Source organism: Ovis aries, chromosome 8 (assembly GCF_016772045.2).
Source record: "Ovis aries strain OAR_USU_Benz2616 breed Rambouillet chromosome 8, ARS-UI_Ramb_v3.0, whole genome shotgun sequence".
Classification (NCBI taxonomy): domain Eukaryota; kingdom Metazoa; phylum Chordata; class Mammalia; order Artiodactyla; family Bovidae; genus Ovis; species Ovis aries.
In genome coordinates, this window is record NC_056061.1 from 78,673,767 (window position 1) to 78,697,453 (window position 23,687).

The window sequence follows — 23,687 nt, forward strand, 5'->3', positions numbered from 1 at the left end:
TAAAGTTCTATCTCTTTAATTCTTAAAATGTAAGCTTACTTCACAAAAAGTGATGATGATCTATTTGTAAACCATGATCTTTATATCAATAAGGAAAAAGATCTGGCCAGAGTTTCACAGTTATTCCTTAGCTGGGGAAAATTTCAATTTCTTGAAAAATTTTATATAAGGTAAAATTGACAATGTCTCATCTTCCATTGACTTACCATTTTATTGGCAATGAATTTCAACTACACATCCATGATAAAAATAGAACTAGACAAACCTGAGGGAATGCAAATGTGGCTTATGACTTCAGGCCAAGGGTTCAGTTAGAAATTTATTTTAATATACAAATTTTTAAAAGACATAAAATGCATCTATTTCATATGTTCCTGGCTATATAACCTATTTGGACTGCAAGGAGATCCAACCAGTCCATTCTAAAGGAGATCAGTCCTGGCTGTTCATTGGAAGGACTGATGCTAAAGCTGAAACTCCAATACTTTGGCCACCTCATGTGAAGAACTGACTCATTGGAAAAGACTCTGATGCTGGGAGGGATTGGGGGCAGGAGGAGAAGGGGATGACAGAGGATGAGATGGCTGGATAGCATCACCGCCTCGATGGACATGAGTTTGAGTGAACTTCCAGAGTTGGTGATGGACAGGGAGGCCTGGCGTGCTGCGATCCATGGGGTCGCAAAGAGTAGGACATGACTGAGTGACTGAACTGAACTGATATAACCTATTTAAGGGAAAAATATTATTTTGGGACAGTGATAATCTAAATGACCTATTTCCCATTTCTTTCTACTTTTCTCTATTTTAAAAACATATTCCATAATACATATTAATCTTTTTTTGAAACATAAGTAGCCTAAGTCAACTATCAAGAAAATGATGATAATAATGCTATGAACTTATTGACTCACTTAATGTTTCATTTTTGCTAGTCCAATAATGCATCATAAACTATCCAGCTACACCCCCACCAAAGCATAAACACTGCATATTCCCAAATCTGCAATTGTCAACAAATTAGGAATCTTTACCCAGCCCTCAATCTGCCATGGTCTAGAAAAATTTTTAATAGGAAATACAAAGTACGTTTTATTTTAAAAATAAAATAGAACTTTCTATAAGAAGCAAGATGAGTTTCAGCCTCATTTAGGAAGTCCCCTTTTGTATCATGATAAACACGTGTCTCTAGCGGCCACTTAAAACTAGACTAAGACTCAAGCCCAGATCATGCCAGAGGAACTGAAAAATGTTCATCAAGACTCTACCGCAAAATAAACAAAACAAAGAAATGGAAAATGACAAAAAGCTACAAATGGCTAATAAATATAAGGGAAAATTCTCAGCCTCAATAATATTTTAGAAAATGCATATTCAAGCACAAGCAAATATTGTTCACCATGAGACTGGGAAAATTTTAAAATATTGCTAATTTCTAGATTTCAAGATAAACAGTCTCATCCTTTGTTGAGTTGACCCTGAAAAACTGGTACAGTCAATATCAAGCAGTTAATTTGATGATACTACCTGACCTGCCTCTTAAGAAACCTATATGCAGGTCAGGAAGCAACAGTTAGAACTGGACATGGAACAACAGACTGGTTCCAAATAGGAAAAGGAGTACATCAAGGCTGTATATTATCATTCTGCTTATTTAACTTATATGCAGAGTACATCATGAGAAATGCTGGGCTGGAGGAAGCACAAGCTGGAATCAAGATTGCCAGGAGAAATATCAATCACCTCAGATATGCAGATGACACCACCCTTATGGAAGAAAATGAAGAGGAACTAAAAAGCCTCTTGATGAAAGTGAAAGAGGAGAGTGAAAAAGTTGGCTTAAAGCTCAACATTCAGGAAACTAAGATCATGGCATCTGGTCCCATCACTTCATGGGAAATAGATGGGGAAACAGTGGAAACAGTGTCAGACTTAATTTTGGGGGGCTCCAAAATCACTGTAGATGGTGACTGCAGCCATGAAATTAAAAGACACTTACTCCTTGGAAGAAAAGTTATGACCAACCTAGATAGCATATTGAAAAGCAGAGACATTATTTTGCCAACAAAGGTCCGTCTAGTCAAGGCTATGGTTTTTCCAGTGGTCATGTATGGATATGAGAGTTGGACTGTGAAGAAAGCTGAGTGCCAAAGAATTGATGCTTTTGAACTGTGGTGTTGGAGAAGACTCTTGAGAGTCCCTTGGACTGCAAGGAGATCCAACCAGTCCATTCTGAAGGAGATCAGTCCTGGCTGTTCATTGGAAGGACTGATGCTGAGGCTGAAACTCCAGTACTCTGGCCACCTCATGGGAAGAGTCGACTCATTGAAAAGACCCTGATGCTGGGAGGGACTGGGAAAAGAAGGGGATGACAGAGGATGAGATGGCTGGATGGCATCACCAACTCGATGGACATGAGTTTGAGTGAACTCCGGGAGTTGGTGGACAGGGAGGCTTGGGGTGGCAAAGAGTCGGATACGACTGATTGACTGCTGAACTGAACTGAATTCAAAATATAAATATTCATTCCCCTTCACCAAACAATTCTAATGTTAAATATCTATCCTTCAAAACACATTTTCATGTATATAAGAAATGTGGAAAAATATTAATTCGATGGGCTTGCAATGACAAAAAAATTTGATACAATAGAATTGTCCATTAACAGAAAACTGGATGAAGTATGGTACGAATTCCATCAGCACCATGTTAGAAACTAATAAAAAGACTGCGGTTGGGTGAGGGAGCCTTATCATGACCTGGAAAAATCCTAACACACTGTGAAGAAAAAAGGCAAATACAAAACGAAGTGTTTATCCTGATTCAATGTGCTTCCTTTTTGAATTAATTTTCATTGTAATTGCTCCACAATGCTGTGTTGGTTTCTGCTGTATAGCAAAGTGAATCAGCTATACAAACACATGTCCCCTCTTTTTTGTATTTCCTTCCCATTTAGGTCACCAGAGATCACTGAATAGAGTTCCCTGTACGATACAGTAGGTTCTCAATAGTTACCTACCTTATACATAGTACTGTATTCATGTCATCAATGTGCTTCTAAAACTATGTGCGTGACTTGATTTGCAGGGCAAAGCATCAGAGAGGATATAGTCATATTGTGAAAAGTGGCTTAATTTTAGGGAAAGAAGTTAGATTGGGAAGTAAAGTTGGGGGAATGGGAGGTTTTTCATTTTACATACTTCTATATTACAAGATTTTTTTTACAAGAATGTATTTTACACATTACTCAAGCAAAACGCTTAAAAATACATTTTTAAAAACTGACCAGGCAAAGCACAATGAATTTAACAGCTAACTAATCCCTAGTTTATTCCGGATTTCATAATTTTATAATTGCATTTGACTCTCCCCTCCCCCCCAAAAAAGCATCTCAGAGTGAAAAAGACAAAATTCTTTTTTTAACATATCAATGCAAAAAAAAAAAAAAAAACAGATGAATTGAGAATGCCTGAATCAAGAAAAGACATTCCTAAGTTCCTTTCCAGAAATGAGCAGAATAGAAGAATACTGACAGTAAAGAAAAGATTCCTTTTAGGCCTCACTCAAAACTCTTCTCCCTTTAATTGACACTATCAGTTACTTGCTGGGAAAACTCGTAATTGTTCAGAATCTTGTTTGTTTTCTTTCTAGAACCCATAGGCTCAGAGTACCTTCTTTGCTAAGAACTTTTTTAAAAAAACATCTAGGCAGTAGAAAACTTTCTATTTGTAGCTAAAAGATAGATGCAAAAAGACTTATATTTATATAAAAGAAGACGACAGATGTTTCCTGGGAGTTTGTTGTATGTTAACTTGCTGTGAATGTGTGCGTTGAAGAAGCACAAGTGTTAAGAAATTGATGCATAAAATGAGAACATTCTTCCCACAAACACCGCCTGAGAAAGGCAGCTACCACCAGCCTTTGTTTAGAAACCAGCTTTTACATTACCCTAATTACTCACCCCTGCACTTGTAAATTGAGGGTCCTTGCAGAACACACAGTGTTTCTTAAACTTATTTACCTTTTCCTTCATGAGAAACGTCACCACCCAAAAAGGCAGTTTCTCAAGGAGGGGAACTTCTAAAACAGGCCCTGTCTCTCCGAATGCCACTCCCTTTTTCCCCAGCACCTCTGTGTCTCACTGATACCCAGAGGCATTATGTCCTGGCTCCAACACGCCTCATCAGTAAGAAAGGAAGTTCTTTGGTGGCTACTGAAAAGCAAATCTTTAAACATCCTCTGCCTAGTCTTGCGGGAGAAGGAGGAGGTTAACCAGCAATCCCAAAGGGATTCTGCATTGTTAGCTACTAGAAAAAATCATCTTCAGACTAATAAAGCTTGCTGCTGCTGCTAAGTCACTTCAGTCGTGTCTGACTCTGTGCGACCCCATAGACAGCAGCCCATCAGGCTCCCCCGTCCCTGGGATTCTCCAGGCAGGAACACTGGAGTGGGTTGCCATTTCCTTCTCCAATGCGTGAAAGTGAAAAGTGAAAGTGAAGTCGCTTAGTTGTGTCTGACTCATAGTGAACCCAGGGCCTGCAGTCTACCAGGCTCCTCCATCCATGGGATTTTCCAGGCAAGAGTACCGGAGTGGGGTGCCATTGCCTTCTCCAAATAAAGCTTAATAATGATATTATAAATGAAAAATTATGATACATTCAGGCATAGACAAAATGAGCCATTTATTTATGAGTGGCCAGAAAGACAATTTTTGTGTATAAAGGTCACCGAGAGATTCAAAAATATGAGGCCAGGACACCTCACACTCAAATTTCAATTTATAATCTTATTTGTAAGCTGGAAAGATAAATGCTAAAATAATCTCAAGTAACACAGATCTTCACACCATAGAAAGGCCCTAAGACTTTGGCTTTGATAACTGTGAAAGGCTTAGACTTAATAGTCAAATAGACAGAGTGTGTAGCTAATGCTCATATAACTGTATTCACCATTAGACAGATCACTGCAAAGGGAAGATGAATGGACCAGATATGTAAGCAAAACTGGAGTAGTGGGTCAGCAAGAGCTAAATAACTCTGATGTGTGATTGAGAGAGCAAATTTGCCTGAAATAGAGGAGTTTCAGATAATCTTGTAAGGATCTCACACTTTTACTGGTTTAAACTGTGTTTCACCATGTAGCTAGATAAATTCCCTAGGTAACAAAAGACTTTGTAGTCATTGTTTTCCTGGTAGTCAGTCTTACTCTCCCCATGTTGGACTGAATAGAACTACTTTGAAAGAACCAGCCCTGGGATGAACAGAAAGGATACAGACCGGAAGAAGGCTGGAGATACAGGAAGTTCATGGGAAAAGCTAGGTACTGGCAGGAGCCTACAGGGCTGGGGAGAGGAGGCTGATGGGCAGCTCTATTTCACCACCAGTAAAGCTTTAAAAGGGTTTCCCTCATAGCCCAGAAGGTAAGGAGTCCAACTGCAATGCAAGAGACCTGGGTTTGATCCCTGAGTCAGAAAGATTCACTGGAGAAGGAAATGGCTACCCACTTCAGTATCCTTGACTGGAGAATTCCGTGGGCAGAGAAGCCTGGCAGGTTACAGTCCATGGGGTCACAAAGAGTCAGACAAGACTGAGCAACTAACACACACACATACACACACACACACCTTAGAAAGGACCACTTGGGACTGATGTATGGTTCGGCTCCAGACTGACAGTCTCTGGACAAGACATTAAGTTTTCCACACATCTAGACCTTGCTACTCTCCCATGAGGAAGCTTCCATAAACCTCTTATCCTTCGCCATCAGAGGGCAGACAGACTGAAAACCACAGTCACAGAAAACTAACCAATCTGATCACATAGACCACAACCTTATCCAATTCAATGAAACTATGAGCCATGGTAGGTCCACCCAAGATGGACGGGTCATGGTGGAGAGTTCTGACAAAACGTGGTCCACTGGAGAAGGGAATGGCAAACTACTTCAGTATTCTTGCCTTGAGAACCCCATGAACTGTATGAAAAAGCAAAAAGATAGGACACTGAAAGATGAACTCCCCAGGTCAGTAGGTGCCCAATATGCTACTGGAGATCAGTGGAGAAATAACTCCAGAAAGAATGCAATCCATCCTAAAGGAAATCAGTCCTGAGTGTTCACTGGAAGGACTGATGCTGAAGCTGCAACTCTAACACTTTGGCCACCTGCTGTGAAGAACTGACTCATTTGAAAAGACCCTGATGCTAGGAAAGATTGAAGGTGAGAGGAGAAGGGGATGACAGAGGATGAGATGGTTGGATGGCATCACCGACTCAATGGACATGAGTTTCAGTAAACTCCGGGAGTTGGTGATGGACAGGGAGGCCTGCCGTGTTGCAGTCCATGGCGTCGCAAAGAGTTGGACGTGACTGAGCAACTGAACTGAACTGAGACTTTGCTAATCAATAGGATTTAGAGTTAGCAACGCAAATGAAAGGAGAAATAAAGAACTTTGACTGTCAAGTTTTTCATCTTCTCCTTCTGTGCTGTTGTTCAGTCTTCTGAGTTCTACCTGACTTTTTGTGACCCCGGGCTATAGCACGGCAGGTTTCCCTGTGCTGTGCTATCTCTCGGAGTTTGCTCAAACTCATGTCCATTGAGTCAGTGATGCTATCTAACCATCTCATCCTCCTTCTGTACATTGCTCCTGTTTTTCTCAGATGCTTGAGAAAGCCAGAGGGAAAAGCTAAAATCAAGAGGATAGAAACTATTTCTCCCTTTGTCCAAGGAAATAAAGACTTGTTTGGAAGACTCGATTGTCAATGCTCTGCTCTGTTATTTCTAACACAGGGTTTCCTAACTTTGTGCTAAAAAGCCATTCTGCCCTCATTTGAAGGTTTGTAATGGGAAGGTAAATGTAGGGAACAGATGAGAATGATTCTAGTGACAAAGGGCTTCTGTGAGGATACAAAGTAAGGTGCTGTGTGTGTGTGTACGTGTGTGTGTGTGCGTGTTTGCGCGTGTATGTGTGCATGCGTGTATGTTGCTCATGCATGCTTAGTGAAAAGTAGTTTTTTTCTGTAAGCTTCTTGAGCAACAAGCAAAAAAGAAATTACACAGAGCAAATGGATAAAGTCATTATGTCTAAATTAATAGATATAATTAGATACAAAAATATAAATAGGTTAAACAATAAGTGCTATGAATGGAGATATTAAATCTGTATTCTTCATTTTTAATGCCCAGGATCCATTACAAGGGAATACATCATAGATAATCCATATACATATTTTTAATTAATTAACTGAAAGCAATGAAACATTGACAATTCTGAGAATAGGACTTAATTAAACAGAACACCCTCCAATGCCACAAGCACCTCAAATATATATAGTTTCATTCAAATAAGACCCATTGGGATCACACTGTAATCTAAGCCAGCAGGGGATGTTGCAAGGCAGGCAGTGCTCTACCAGGATATTCCACTTACTTAACCCGAGCAAACAGGAAATGAAGTTAGTGATATACATTTTTACATTAGAGGTACTCTGAACAAAGACGTGCTGCAAAATGTTCAGGATAGAACATGGAGAGACGATAAACATGAGTCACCAGGATAGTCACACAGCACATATGACATCCTGCAGAGAGTTTCCATGTAGAATTCTGAAAGCTGTGGGACCTGGAACACAATTCTTTCAGGCTTTTCTCCCTGTGATGCTAATTCTCACTTTCACATTTTCTTACAGTGTCTTCTATCTATTCCTTTCTCAGTCTAGTGTCTGAGTTCTTCCCTTAGAAGAACCTTACTACTTCTTCCTAAAACAGCCATTTTGATCTGTGTAGTGCTCCAAAATGCTTCCAAATACTAGGAAAGAAAGCAGAAAGACCTTATAACCGCTAAGAAGTTTGGGCTGTAAAGCAGCAGAAACAAATGAAACAATAATTGATATGCACATTCGCTTAAAATTCAGACACTTAACCAAAATAATCTGTAAAGATTATATCGAGTGATTTTTCTCTACTTACAAGTTCATTTCCTGCACATTCTCAGCAGCGAAATAAAAGGTCTTGATCTGTGGATGACTGATCTTAAAAGCACTTGGAAGAGGAAAAGCACAGACACGTGAGAAGTTAGAAATTAGTACAGTCAACAATGCAGTCAACAGTAAAACAGTCAAATATATATATGGTAAGTTCATCTGATTTCTTTGTTGATTTATAAGAGCAGAATTTTTAATTACATTAAATATCTATTGTCTAATCTCTATTACATGTAGGGAGCGGAGGGTGAATTCATCACGTCAGGGCATTCAGACCAGAACTTGGTCTTGACTAATCAATAGTATCTACTTAAAACATATGGACATATTCTTTTATTTTCAACTGCAGTTTGTTATAGAGAAAATACACTAAAATATAAAGTGGTAGATGTGCAACTTCAAAGTACCCAGATCAACTCCAACAAGCACAGTACTTAAATTTAGATACAATAACTGCATTTATAGAAAAATAATTAAGTATAAAATTTCTACACTGTGACAACATATCAAAAACATTAACCAAGCTATCCTCTATTGGTAAAGAAAAAATACAAGGCAGATTTTTGAGTTTAAAAGAAAAGTATAAAAACATTGATGATAACAAAGTATTTCCTCTTTACCATTTAGACAGGAAGTCCTGCAGTGTGGACCAGGGTTTTTGTACATGACCAGTTTCGTCAAAACCACAAGAATCGAGGCAACCTCATGTATCACCAGGTACTTTCTGATGCAGCTACATCACAATGGCACAGACTTAAAGCTCACAACAGGTTAATTGTTTTTTTTTTAATAATCAGTTGCTGCTACTAGAAACACAGGTCAATAGGGAACTGCCCTTTTCTAACAAAATAGGAAATGATGTCAAAAGCAGAACAAAGAATAAGTAAAAGATAAAAAAGACACATATACAAAATGAAGATAGATCCTGTTATGGGAAGAGCACTTGACTGGGAGTCTGGAGAGCTGGTCTAGGCTGGAGACTCTGGCTCCTGTTGGTTATCAAATCTCTTAGACTTTAAGTATATCAAGGTGCAATCCCCAAGGCTAAGACAACTCAGAGAATTCAATTTCAGAATGCTACTGACAATTTCATGAACTAAGAAAAGGAACTGGTCTCATATCATATCTGCTGCTCTTGTGAGTCCTATTTAACTAGCCATTCTCTTTACAAAAACACATCCTTGACATCTGATCACCCTGCCAGTCCTGGATGGTGGCTCGTTTCTCATTGGATCATGGACATGGTCATTAGCAGCATGCCCTGCCAAGGCTCCATGGGGTTTTAAAATCCATCTGCTTCACAAAGTGAAATTCCAGAAAACAAGAGGTTAAAAGCTTCTATTACTGTTTGCTGTGCCAAACCATTAAGTAAAAATTTTTTGACATTTGAATATCATCATCATGAACTTCCAAACCACCATATCACCTGAGGAACTTATAAAAAGGCTGTTATCCTGGCCCCATTATTTTGTGGGAAATGATAGACAACTTACTGCTTTTTCTTGCATTCAGATGCTTTCTCTACAGTGAAATCAGGCAGGTTAACAAATCCATCAGCTTTTTCTGCCTGAAATAAACACACACCACAAATAGGAATAAATGCATCAATCCTAGCAGTTCGTTTATTGAGCTCATATGTTGAACAGAGACAGAATAAGTGAAATGGAGGAGGATCAAAAGATACTTCTCTGAATCAGCATTGGACTTCTCCCAGACATACATTTTATAAGAGAAATTAATATTCTTCTGACAAAGCATCCAGAATCTTCTCTGAGAAGTAACATAACACAGTTTTGGGACAGCCAACATGTGGCACAAGCAGGACCTGCCCAACCCCTTCTCGTCTGTCTTCCTAGAAAACAGCAGAGCTAACTGATCAGAGCTCCACTTCCTCTTGAGCCCATGGCCACCTTCAGCATCTTTCTCATCCCAATTCTCTAGCGAGCTGCAAGTATCTAAGATAGAACCTAACTAGCATCACAAGCACAGTCATTAACAGCATGCCCTATTACATGATGAACAGAGGCCTGATTGTGGAGTTAAGTAAAATTGAGGTTCATATCACGGATCCACCACTTACTGGTTGTTATAGGATTTAAATAAGCTCAGAAAAATAAAACACTTAACAGATACTCAACAAGCATTATTTTCTCTCTCAAGTTTAGTAAGTTCCCAGAGGGTTAAATCACAGAGCCATCTCTTTGAAAATCTCAGTTCCATAATCAATTCCTTGAGTTCTTTCTATAAAGGAAAGAGTGCACAGAAAAATGATACTTTTAAGGAAATAAAATGAATGCCACTTTGAAACTCCATTTAGAGGAGAATGGATACAGGTATATGTATGGCTGAGTTGCTCTGCTTCGTACCTGAAACTATCACAACATTGTTAATCAGTTATACCCCAATGCAAAACAAAATGTTTTTTTAAAAAGTGCATGTCAGTGTTTCAAATATAAATATTAAAAATCTTCTCAACAAATAATAAAAGATGTTAGGCAGCTCAGCAACTTAACCTAATTTATTCCAACCATTATTCAAAATCTAGTGAGTTTTGTACTGTACCTGATTCATTATGAAAGTTTTATATAAAAACTATGAAATTTCAAGATAAAAGATTAAAAAATACCAAAAATTTTACAGGGAATGTAATCATTGCTCTGCCTCTAAAAAATTTCTTAGCCTTTATGAATAAAATTTAACTGAACCACAGGAGGCTAGATTGCTTGTCACAGATAGAACTCAAACCTTTCATCTACACTAATGTCTCTGAATGAAGAAATACAGTTCACAACATTAAACGTATCCCTGGCCGTCCAGTAGTTAAGACTCCAAGTTCCCAACGTAGAGGGCATGGGTGGGAGAACTAAGACCCCACATGCTACACAGCATGGCCAGAAAAACAAAGCAAAACATAAATGAGTCAGCGGTTATTAGAGGATAAATAAAAATTGGTTTTGAAAACACAATTAAAGGCAGCTAGCTGTTAGCTCAGCACCTTGGGTGCTCATAGTTCATATTGGCACCTGTTCTTCTTTCCCTTATCACCAACTAGAGTGTAACTTGCACTCTTTCTTCAGAAAAATTAAACTGTAAAACTTCCAGTCTTAGGTCTGTTCCCTCTGTTCTCTCCTACATGCACCAACTTAACCAGACTCTTCACTCGAAGATCTTTCTTCTTATAAAGCTCAAAACTCAATTCAAAGGACACTTTCCTCTTTAAAAACTGTATGTTTTTCCAATTTGGCTTATTTATTTTGGGATGGCTATTTAATCACTGGATGATGGTTTCACCAACCCTATCTAAAGAGAATGTAAAGCATTTGAAGAGATTCAGCTTTCCCTACAATGCACAATGCTTTCTGCGGCCTCTCAGCATTATATAAAAGTATATTATTTTTCATTTATTTAATTGAAGTATAGTTGATTTATTTACAATATTGTGCTCATTTCTACTGTATAGCTAAGTGATTCAGATATATATATATGTATATATATGTGTATGTATATATGTATATGTATATATATGTGTGTGTGTGTGTGTATATATTTATATATATTCTTTTCTACTATGGTTCATCACAGAATAATGAATATAGTTCCCTGTGCTATACAGTAGGATCTCGCCATTTATCCATCCTATATAATAAAAGTTTGCATCTGCCATCCCAGACTCCCAACCCATCCCTCCCTCACCCATACTAAAAATTAGAGTTTTAAACAAATTACATTAGGCTCCAGAAATTCCACTCTTATATACCCCGAAAGAAGTGAAAACAGGTACTCAAATAAATACATGCGTGTTCACAGCAGCATTATTTCATGATAGTCAAAAAGTGGAAACAGTCTAAGTATCCTTCAACAGAGGAACAGATAGTGGCCTGTCCATACAATGGAATATTATTCTGTCACAAAAAAAGAAGGAAGTATTGATAAATACTCTAATGTGGATGAACCTTGAGAACATTATACAAAGGAAAAGAAGTGACATAAAACACTATATATTGCATGATTTCATTTATATGAAATAGCCAAAATAGGTAAATCCATAGAAACAGAAGACAGATTAGTGGTTGTCAGGGGCCATGGGCAGGAGGGGATAGGGAGCAACTGCTTAATGGGCGTGAGTTTTCCTTTGGGTTGTTGACAATGTTTTAGAACTAGATAGAGGAAGTGGCTGCACATTGTCAGGATACTAAATACCACTGAATTACTCATTAAAGAATGGATAATCTCATGTGAAGACTTCCTTGGTGGCTCAGAGATAAAGAATCCACCTGCCAATGCAGGAGATATGGGTTCAGTCCCTGGGTTGGAAAGATCCTCTGGAGAAGGAAATGGCAACCCACTCCAGTATTTTTGCCTGAAAAATTCCACAGACAGAGGAGCCTGGTGGGCACCCGTCCATGGGGTCGAAAAGAGTTGGATCTGACTTAGCAACTAAACAACAGTCTCATGTGAATTTTACCTCAATTTAAAAAATGCTATGTTGGGCTAGGGTATTTTAATGTAAATTCCTGCAATTACTTTGGAAAGAATAAAACAATTTATATTCACCATTTGTTTCTATTTCCTACCTTCATTGATTTCTACACCCACTAGTCCACAGAAAGAGTTGTTACCGAGAACCGCAATGATTTTCATGTTGCTAAATCCCGTGTACCCTTTTTAGCCCTCACTTAATTGAACTCTGGAAACTGACACTACAGCCCACTCCCTCCCTCAAGAAATGTCTCTTTTCTGACAGTGCATTTCTGCAGCCTCCCCCTGTTCCCCATTTAACAGCTCCTTGCTTCCTTTCATAGGGTCTTCTTTCCCCCTCTGTTTCTTATGCCCCAGATTTCTAAGTACAAACTCACTCTCTTCTCATTCCAAAACTCTCCACAGGGGATCATACTCACTTCCATGGCAGCATGTATAACCACATTTGTACACACATATCCAAAACCTATACCCGCAAACTCCTTTCAATCCTAGGGCACCCATCCCAAGATCCAACTGCCTAATGTATGTATTCGATGAGTATTCCATAGGCTCCCTATCATGGACCCAATATTTGTGTTCCCCCACATCTCAAATTCAAATTTTGAAGCCCTAAACCCTAACATGATGGTATTCGAAGCAGGATCTTGGGGAAGTAGTTTGGTTTAGATGAAGTAATAAGTGTGAAACCCCTCCGATGGAATTAGTGCCCTTATAAAAAGATGAAGACTCTAGTGCTTTCCCACTCCTCCCCACGCCTCCTCCATCTGAACATACGGCAAGAAAGCAACTCTCTTCCAACCAGAAAGAAACCTCTCATCTGATATGGAATCCACTAGAACTTGATCTTGGACTTCCTAGCCTCCAGAACTCTGACGAACAAATAAGTGTTGTTTAAGCCACGCAGACTATGGTATTTTGCTATGTGGTAGCACAAACTGACTAAGATTCTCCCCTTGAGAGTGACAAATCCAAGACCAAACTCATCGTCTCCCTCCATGAAAGGCCTGCTTCTCTTTCTCCTGTGTTCTCCTCTGAAGTGAATGATGTCACTTTCTATCCAGTTGTCCAAAAACAGGAAATATGGGATGACATCTTTGACACTTCAATCTCCTTCTCAGCATCTGTGCACGTAACCACTAAGCTGTATCATTGCTGCGTCTGCCACAGCTCTTCAAAGCATCTATTACACACACCTCCTTCAGACCACCATTATTGCAGAAGTCCTCTAAACCATTAACCATTATCCCTCTCCATAGTTGTGTTTTTCCCTCTGATTTAGTGTCCAAATCACAATCACAGCAAATCATTCCACAAACCTCTTCTTTCATTAAAATCCTGCATGGTTCCCAGTTGCTCTTGGAGAAAGTCTAAGTGTTTAAAGTGAAGTCGCTCAGTCATGTCTGGCTCTTTGAGACCCCATGGACTGTAACCTATCAGGCTCCTCCGTCCATGGGATTTTCCAGGCAATATTACTGGAGTGGGTTACCATTTCCTTAAGTGTTTAAGAAGAGTATAAAAGGCCTTTCATGATTATGCCATGATTAATTATACAGTTTTATCTTCTCTGGAGAAGGGAATGGCTACCCACTTCAGTATGCTTGCCTGGAGAATCCCATGGAGAATCCCTGGAGAGCTACAGTCCATGGTATCACAGAGTCAGACTTGACTGAGCAACTAACACTTTTACTTTTTCACTTTCATAATTATATAGCTTCATTTTCTCTAGTGCCCCTACCCCTTACTCAACCAAAAGTAAATGAAAAAATTAAAACACAGAAAAAATACTTCTATTGAGCTGAATTAGAATTAATACCCAATTTATAGCATTATTACTCTCTAGATAATCTGCTATCAGTACAAGAAGGCCACCTTAAATGACAACAACACAAAAAGCAATCAACAAAAAACTAAATACAGACATATGAAAGAGAAAAACTGTAAATATTCATTTTGGTGGATTCCTTTCTGGCAAAACTGAAATGGCTGAGATTCCTTCAAATAAGAGCCTAAATAAAAATGAGTAAAAGATACCTTAATATTTCCCCAGTAAATTTTTCTTCTATGAGCAAAGGCATTTCTCACTTTATGTTCAAACTGTATTCAAAATCACAGATAACTATGTCAAACATTGTCTTTGCTTATTTGACTTGCAAAAAATGCCTCAAAAATGACAATCACAGAGGGAAAATCCTAAGGAATGACAGTTTTCTCCTCCTTTCCCTGCTCCCACCCCCTCAGATCCCTTGTTCCTTACTGCAGTAACGGAACTAACTTTCTCAAATAGCATCCTTCCTCTTCAATCATTTCTAACTTTCTGAGAAGTTACTTGAAAGTTCTTCATTGGTACCTGCAATTTTCTCCATGGATTCTAATGTAAAAAAAAATCTTGTTCTCTTACCAGAACTATCACACTCTCTTTTGGTCACTGTGCAAACTTGTCTTATCAGATTTAGTCTTACATTCTGAAACAAGACACTGCTTTTCACTTTGTGATGGGATGCTCTACAATCTTAAAAATCACATATTCATCCTTCCCCTTTTCTAGCAACTCTGATTTTGTTCAACTTAGTGAAGTTTCATCTGCAGTTGGTATATTAGCAGCATTAAACACACATGTTTATTAAAACTGTTCATGTTATACATTCATTTATTCAATGAACAGTTACTGAGTACCTTTTTTGTGTCAGGCGCTGTGTCAAATATTTGGGCTTTATCAGTGAGCAAAACAGACAGAGATATCTGCTTTCAAGGAGAAAAGAGACAATCGCTCAATGTATGAGCACGTAAATTACACAGCACACTCTGAGCAGTAATTACTACAGAGAAAAGTAAAACTGATCTGGGTAAAGGGGTTCTGACTGCAAGCAGGGCAGGGTGCCTTCTGTTCCTAGGCTTAAAAAGGCCCTTCCTCTCTCACTTTCCTAGATATGTCTCCACGAATCAACTTAGGTGTGACCTTCTCCAAAACTTTCCCTGGCTCCTCCAAGCTTGGAGCTAATGCCTTCCGCTTTGTGTCCCAACCCCCACAGTGGGCTTTGCTTACCATACTTCTCTTTCTGTATTTAGTTATCAAGGTATTCCTCTGTTTCTCCAACAGACTGAGCACCTTGAGGGAAATAATTTTGTTGTTTACAGTTATATCACCAATTATTGAATAAGCTAAGGTGTTCAACACAAGTGAAATTTAAAAAAAATGAGCTTTATGAATGAATGAAGGACAGAAACATGGTCTTTTTCCATGGTCAGTCAATAAAGTGCTAAAATGAGATGCAGAAGTCACTTGGGAAAACGTTTGGCAGTTTCTAAAAAATATAAATATATATTAATAATTACCATACAACTTAGCAATTCCATTCCTAGGTACCTACCCAAGAGAAATGAAAGCATATGCTCATGCAAAGATCTGCCTGCAAATATTTATAGCAGCACTATTCATAATAGCTCAAACCTGGAAACAATCTAAATATCCATCAACTGGTAAATAGTGAAGTATATTCATACAACAGAATACTGTTTAGTGAACAACTGACATGAGCTCAAACATAGAAGAATCTTGAAAACATAATGCTAAGTAAAAGACAGACACAAGAAATCACCTAATACTGTATCATTCTTTTATACAAATTGTAGGAAAAAAGCAAATCTATCTATAAAGACAGAAAGTAGAATAGTGGTTGCCTGGAGGGGGAATGAAGATTGACTGTAAAGGCATAAAGGATTTTATTGATATGATGAAAATTATTTAAAGCTGATTTATTATGATGGCTCATCACTCAGTAAATTTACCAAAAATCATTCAGTTGTAAATCTGAATAGTGTAACTTTATGATATGTGAAATATATCTCAATAAAGCTGTTTTTAAAAACATGAGATGCAGGAAAAGTTTGGGGAGTAAAAAATAATGAATGAATTTTTCCTGTTTGTCTGTCAGTAAGACTTAAAAGAAGGCAAAATATGAGGTCTTTGACGACTCCGCTGATGACTCAATATGACTTGTTCAAACTTCAGACACAAAATTAGGTTAAAATTTCTTATTTGCTTCAATTTTGGACTACAGGAATTTTAGAGTGAAAAATATTTTACATAGAATTTGCCACGCTCAGACATATTTTTAAAATTTATTAAAATAGGATGTTAAGTTTTAATATCTAAATGTAAAATAAGTGTTCATTGCCATCAATAAAGTTTGACTTTTTCATACTACAAAATAGACAAACTCAGTTCTTAAGGACCTACATATGTCAGAAAGGTAGAAGAGCAGACCTAGAAAAATAAGAGTGTTATAAATACATCCCAGAGACTAAGTAGGTCAAAGAAGACCAAGCCAGAAACAAATGAAGTATAATATAGGAAACTATTATGTATTTCATGGTTAAAAATAAAGAGTATAATTATCTGTCTATTCTCAGTGGAACACTATTTCCTTGATTCTAAGAAGCCTGAATTTTTACATTTCAATAATTCTGAAATCAAGAGGCACCTTAGAAACTATGTGTATTTTCCTTGTACCATTTCCCTCAAAATCCTGTTATTCAATAAAGTATAGGTCTTTAAATGGATAGAATCTTCAATTCAAGGGGAAAATAGTTTAAAAAACAAAATACAGACTTCTTTGTAATATGCTTTTGCAGTTATGCATGAATATGAATGTGACACTCTTGAAATTACTTTAAAATAAACTTCAGTGAAGTTACCCAATGAATACCAAACTCAGGAAATTTGCAAAACTTCAGTACTCCACATAAATCCGTGGTTTGCTCAGTTCTACCCTGAAACTCCCAGTATGTTGGAAACAGTTTAGCTTAGTTGAGTCCAGTCGCTCAGTTGTGTCTGACTCTTTGTGACCCCATGAATTGCAGCATGTCAGGCCTCCCTGTCCATCACCAGCTCCCAGAGTCCACCCAAACCCAAGCCCGTTGAGTCAGTGATGCCATCCAACCATCTCATCCTCTGTCGTCCCCTTTTCCTCCTGCCCTCAATCTTTCCCAGCATCAGGGTCTTTTCCAGTTAGTCAGCTCTTCGCATCAGGTGGCCAAAGTATTGGAGTTTCAGCTTCAACATCAGTCCTTCCAATGAACACCCAGGACTGATCTCCTTTGGATGGACTGGTTGGATCTCCTTTCTGTCCAAGGGACTCTCAAGAGTCTTCTCCAACACCACAGTTCAAAAGCATCAATTCTTTGGCACTTAGCTTTCTTTATAGTCCAACTCTCACATCCATACACGACCACGGGAAAAACCATAGCCTTGACTAGATGGACCTTTGTTGGTAATGTCTCTGCTTTTTAATATGCTATCTAGGTTGGTCATAACTTTCCTTCCAAGGAAACAAGCAAAGTCTAAACTCTAAGCAGAGCAGTTCACTCTCATGTCACTTTGGAACAGTTGTTACTAAGTTCTAATGGCCTTCAATTTTCTTATTTTGCAGTGTCTTTGTCTGATTTTGTTAACAGAGTAATGATGACCTTGTAGAATGAGCTAGAAAGTATTTCCTCCTCTTTAATTTTTTGAAATACTTTGAGAAGGATTAACTCTTTTTTTAATGTTTGGCAGAATTCCCCTGTGAAGCCATCTGGTCCTGAAGTTTTATTTGTTGGGAGATTTTTGATTACTGATTCAATTTCAGTATCAAGAATTGGTCTATTTAGATTTTCTATTCCTTCCTAATTCAGTCTTGTAAGACTGTACATTTCTAGCAATTAATCATTTCTTCTAGGTTACCCAATTTTTTGGCATAAAACTGTGGTATTCACTTGTGACTATATTTCTGTGACATCGGTTGTAACTTCTCATCTTTTATTTCTAATTTTGTTTATTCGGTCTCACTCTCTTTTTTTCTTAATGAGTCTGGCTAAAGGTTTACCAGTTTTAAAAATATCTTTCTAAAAAACAACTTTTAGTTTCTTTCATTGATCTTTTTAACTATTTTTTTTAGTCTCTATTTCCTCTCTAATCTTTATTATTTCCTTCCTTTTGCTGACTTTGGGCTTTGTTTTTTTTCTAATTCCTTTAGATGGAAAGTTTAGGCTGTTTACTTGAGATTTTTCTTGTTTCTTAAGGTAGGCCTACATCACTAAAAACATCTCTTAGAACTGTTTCTGCTGCATCCCATAGACTTTGAAAAGTCGTATTTCTATTTGTCTCAAGATATTTTCTGATTTCCTCTTTGATTTTCTCATTAACTCATTAGGTTTTTTTGTAGCAAATTTTTAGTTTCCATGTGTTTGTGGTTTTTCCATTTTTATTCCTGAAATTAACTTCTAGTTGCATACTGCTATGGTAAGAAAAAATATTTGAAATAATTTCAATCTTTTGAAATTTACTGAAACTTATTTTGTAGCTTAGCATGTAATATATCTTGGACAAAGTTTCATGTGCACTTGAAAAGAATATGTATTCTGCTGATCTTGATGGAGTGTTCTGTGGCTATCTATTAAGTCTATCTGATCTAATGTGTCTTTTAAAGCCACTATTTCCTTATTGATTTCCTGACTGGATAATCTGTCCATTGATATAAGTAGGCTACTAAAGTCCTCTTGTATTATTAAATTACTGTCAATGTCTTCCTCTATGTCTGTTAATAGTTGCTTTATATATTTAGATGTTTCTATAGTAGATACATTTACGTTTACAAATGATATATCCTCTTCTTGGATTGACTTGCTTATCATTATATAATGCCCTTCTTTGTCTTTTGTTATAGATTTTTAAGTCTACTTTGCCTGATATGAGTACTGCTGCCCAGTTTTCTTGTCCACCAACATGACTGGATAGAGAGAATGTGGTATACATATACATAATGGAATGGAATATTACTTAGCCATAAAAAAGAATTAAATTTTGACATTAGCAACAACATGGATGGACCTAGAGGGTATTATGCTTAGTGGATTAAGTCAGATGGGAAAAGACATATATTGTGTATTTTCACTTATATGTGAAATCTAAAAACTAAAATGAATGAACAAATACAGCAAGGCAGAAATAGACTCACATACACAGAGAACAGACTGGTGGCTCCAGTGGAGGGTGGGGGAGGAGAAAAAAGGGGGAGGGGGATTAAGAGGCAGAAACTACCCAATATAAAATAGATAAATTGTGGGGATATATTGTACGGCACAGGGAATATAGCCAATATTTTATAACAACTTTATATGAACTCACACACTGTTGCTGGTAATGCAAAAATGGAAGCCACTGGAAGGAAACCGAGCAGTAACTAGCAAAAATGTATTTACTCTTTGACCCAGAAACCCTACTTCTGGAATCTGTCCTAAATATAAATATGTTGTATGGCATTTGAATTGCATCATTATTTGCAAGAACAAAAGATTGTAAAGAATCCAAATGTCTGTCATCAGGGGACAATTGAATAAAGTATGTACAGCATCCACATACAATGAATAACAAAGAAAAATGACATATTACATACAGAGTAATCTCCAGGACAAGGTAAGAGAAAAAGTAAGGTATAGCACAATAGATACAGTGTGTTAATTTTATGTAAGAAAAAAGAGATAGGATATGTTCATGCCTACATACTCATCTTTATTTGTAAAAATAAATCATAGAAAAAAATTTTTAAAACAAACGTAAAAGGAGGGAGGCAAAAGGGTAGAGGAACAGGGACAAAAGTGAGACTCACCTGGTTATAATTAGTTATATAGTTTTGACTTTGAAATTGGATAAATGATTTATAATTTTTTAAAAAATGCAAACAAAAAAGCAGTTCCCCAAATTAAAAACAAATGAACTTAATTGAATATAATAAACATGGTGACAGAACCCCACACAAATAATAACAGAGCACAGAATTTTAACTACAAGATAGTTAGTGGAACACAGTCTAAAAACTTTTAGTAATGACATTGTCCTTACTTTTAGGTGATTTTAGTAGTTTTTCTTCCCCTAAAAAATTCCTTGAAATATAAAGGAAGAGGGGGTGGAGTTGGCTTTTCGCTCTAGGTGGCAGACTATGTGATGCTGCTTTGTTATGAAAAGTCAACTCAACTCCCTCTTCCTTTCAGGAAAGGAACTAGAAAGATTATACACCACGGCCATCTCCAGTCTGCTAGTGTTCTGTGGGCCTGCAGGCAGACAGCTGACATTATTAGCACTGGGTTTTGATAAGCACTGCAAAGGAAGAAGGAAGAATGATTTTCTCTCTTCTTTTAGCTATCAGAAGCAAGACTGGCAGTGAGAACACTTGAAATCCTTTTGAGAAGTATCAGTCAGTTCAGTTCAATCGCTCAGTTGTGTCCGACTCTTTGCCACCCCGTGGACTGCAGCACCGCAGGCCTCCCTGTCCCTCACCAACTCCTGGAGTTTACTTGAACTCATGTCCATTGAGTCGGTGATGCCATCCAACCGTCTCATCCTCTGTTGTCCCTTTCTTCTCCCGCCTTCAATCTTTCCCAGCATCAGGGTCTTTTCAAATGAGTCAATTCTTTGCATCAGGTGGCCAAAACATTGGAGTTTCAGCTTCAACATCAGTCCTTCCAATGAATATTCAGGGCTGATTTCCTTAGGATGGACTGGTTGGATCTCCTTGCAGTCCAAGGAATTCTCAAGAGTCTTCTCCAACACCACAGTTCAGAAGCATCAATTCTTCGGCGCTCAGCTTTCTTCACAGTCCAACTCTCACATCCACACATGACTACTGGGAAAACCATAGCTTTGACTAGATGGACCTTTGTTGGGAAGTATAGTAATTATAATAATCTGAGGAAAATCTATAGTAAAACCTAACTTTTGTTGAGTACTAAGCACATGACATCTAGGTACTAATATCTTAGTCTTTAGAGAAAAATTAATCATATTCAAATGCCAGAATTTACAAAATTGATCACTATTTAGCCTAGACATGAAACTAGACTGGCAATCAGGACTTCCTTGGTGCTCTAGTGGCTGAGATCTGCACTCCTAATGCACGGGATCTGTGTTCAATCCCTGATCAGGGAGCTAGATCCCACATGCCTGAACTAAGCATTCAAATGCCACAACCAAGACCCAGCACAACCAATAAATAGGTTGGCATTGTACAATGGAAAAGTTATATGGTTCATTAAAGTGACAAAACTCAGACCAGAACCCAGAAGTCAGTTAAATAATTCTAGACAACAATTTCTTCAGTCTCAACCATAGATGAAATATCATGGAAGAGAATCTGCAGTTGACAAACGTCATCGAAAAAAGAATCCTGGACTTGAATCAGAGTATCTTGAAGCAAGCCACTTACTGTGTAATCCTAGGCAGCGCATTTAACCTCTTGGGTCAGTGAGGCTACTTAGAATTAATATGAATCTATGTAATACTGTGAAGTTGTCAGAGCTGCATAATTTTATACAGTTAAAATAAAATTTAACATTTTAATATTAATGAGAAGAATTGGGAAAGAAAATAGGAGAAGAAATGACCCAAAAAAGACAAAGGTGAAGTAAAATGTTTTTCACTCTGCTCACTGTCAGCCGAGCCCTCCAAATAGCTCCTTCTTAGTCTAAACTCTCCTTATTTCCTCTGTCTCAGATTAATGTCTGTAGAAAAATATTTTAAATTCTTTGGAGAGCAATACTAGCAAGCTCTCTATATCCTTCATACAGTATCTGGGGTATGCTTTTATTTAAAGGATATTGCTTTTGGGTTTATCTAGCTCTGTATTTTGCATATAATGAGATTTTCATCCAAAGAGATTTTTCTTCTTATGAATGCTTAGAAATAGATGTCCTACATAGAAAACATTTGGCAAGTGTTCTTGACTAATCAACACAAAGGCCTGATTTCCTACCAAACCCACAGATTGTGGCCATTCATTATAAAAATGGACTGAAGGTGTTGGTGGTGATAATCAGGATGGTTCTGAAGAGGCTGGGGCTCTAACAAGGGGGAGAGAAAAGGGCTCAGAAGGAAGCCGACCACTTGCAGAGAATGCTGTGGGTGACCCAGCCACGTGGCCACGTCCTGGTCATGCAGGGCACACTGGCTGGACTGCACTGCTGGCCCTTGCATCTCTTCGTGGGCGGCTTCTCTGGCTACCAGATTCCAGCTCCCCATCTGTGCAGGGGCGCACTGCCCCTAGGACAACCAGCGACTGATGCGACTTGGTGTATAAATATTCCAGGGTCCCTGTCCCTTGGGAGGAAAACTCAGAGGTGTGTCTTTCTCACAGGCTCTCAGAGTTCCCCAGCAGAATTAAGCTTTAGTTACCCACAGTCATGATCTGCATGCTCAAGAGAGCTTTATCAGCTAACTTCCCACCTTTTCTCACTTCCTCATTTTCTTTCCAAATATCTCCGGTATCACTTCCCAAATAAAGTACTTGCACCTAAATTTTCTCTCAGGGTCTGCTTCTGGGAAATCTAAACCATGATGCTATTCCTTTCACAGAAAGTGTTCCTACTAGTGGTTCCTGCACACGAACAGCCCATCTGCTCTGCACCTGAAGCCCTCTTCATGATTTCCTTTTAAAAATTGCCCAAGGATATGACTCTTTCATTATCATATTAGATCATATTTCAATGGTCACCACAGGCTTCCCAGGTGGTGCTGTGGTAAAGACTCTGCCTGCAGTGCAGGAGACGCAAGAGACGTGGTTTGTTCCCTGGGTTGGGAAGATTCCCAGAAAAGGAAATGGCAACCCACTCCAGTATTCTTGCCTGGGAAATCCCATGGACAGAGGAGCTGGTGCGCTACAATCCATGGGGTCTCAAAGAGTCAGATATAATTTACTGACCAAGCACGCACACACACAAGTGACTGGCGTCTCACTCTCTGATCTGTAAATCAGCAATTCTAGCTGGCCCTGCTTACTTAAACATTCTTCCATTCTCTCCCTATGAAATCATAGTTTTAATGAAATTAAGTTACCAGTGAATTTTCTGGCAGGCTGACATACAAAGGTAGTCATTATCTTCTGAAATATCATTATCAGAGCAAGGTGGAAATTTTAGCATAAAAGAATCTTCTATTATTGTTCTCTATAATATAAAATCTTCCCCACAGGGCACAAGCCTCAGCACAGAAGGCCATTCGTGATCTTCCACATCCAGCACTCCCACCAGTGTTTTAGAAGCCTTAAGACGCTAGAGACACTATTACTTCCACCTACTTAGAGTTGGTCTATTCGGCAGCATACTCAGGGATAGAAAAAAAAAGGGGGGGGGAAGAAAAAGCACTAAACAGGAAGGAAAATTTTTAAATGAACAGGAAGACATTTGACTAAATGTCACT

At 38.1% G+C, this 23,687-nt stretch overlaps 1 protein-coding gene across 10 annotated transcripts in view; it reads right to left on the bottom strand.

Moving 5' to 3' along the window:
• Positions 1 to 23,687, bottom strand: part of IPCEF1 (interaction protein for cytohesin exchange factors 1) — a 171,829-nt gene that overhangs the window by 40,444 nt on the left and 107,698 nt on the right. For all 10 annotated transcript variants that reach the window (XM_060419853.1, XM_027972592.3, XM_027972591.3 and 7 more), the window contains 2 exons: positions 9,472 to 9,545; positions 7,965 to 8,036 (listed from right to left, as the gene is read on the bottom strand). In XM_060419853.1, coding sequence (XP_060275836.1) covers positions 7,965 to 8,036; positions 9,472 to 9,545 — 146 coding nt within the window. The remainder of the gene's footprint in view (positions 1 to 7,964; positions 8,037 to 9,471; positions 9,546 to 23,687) is intronic.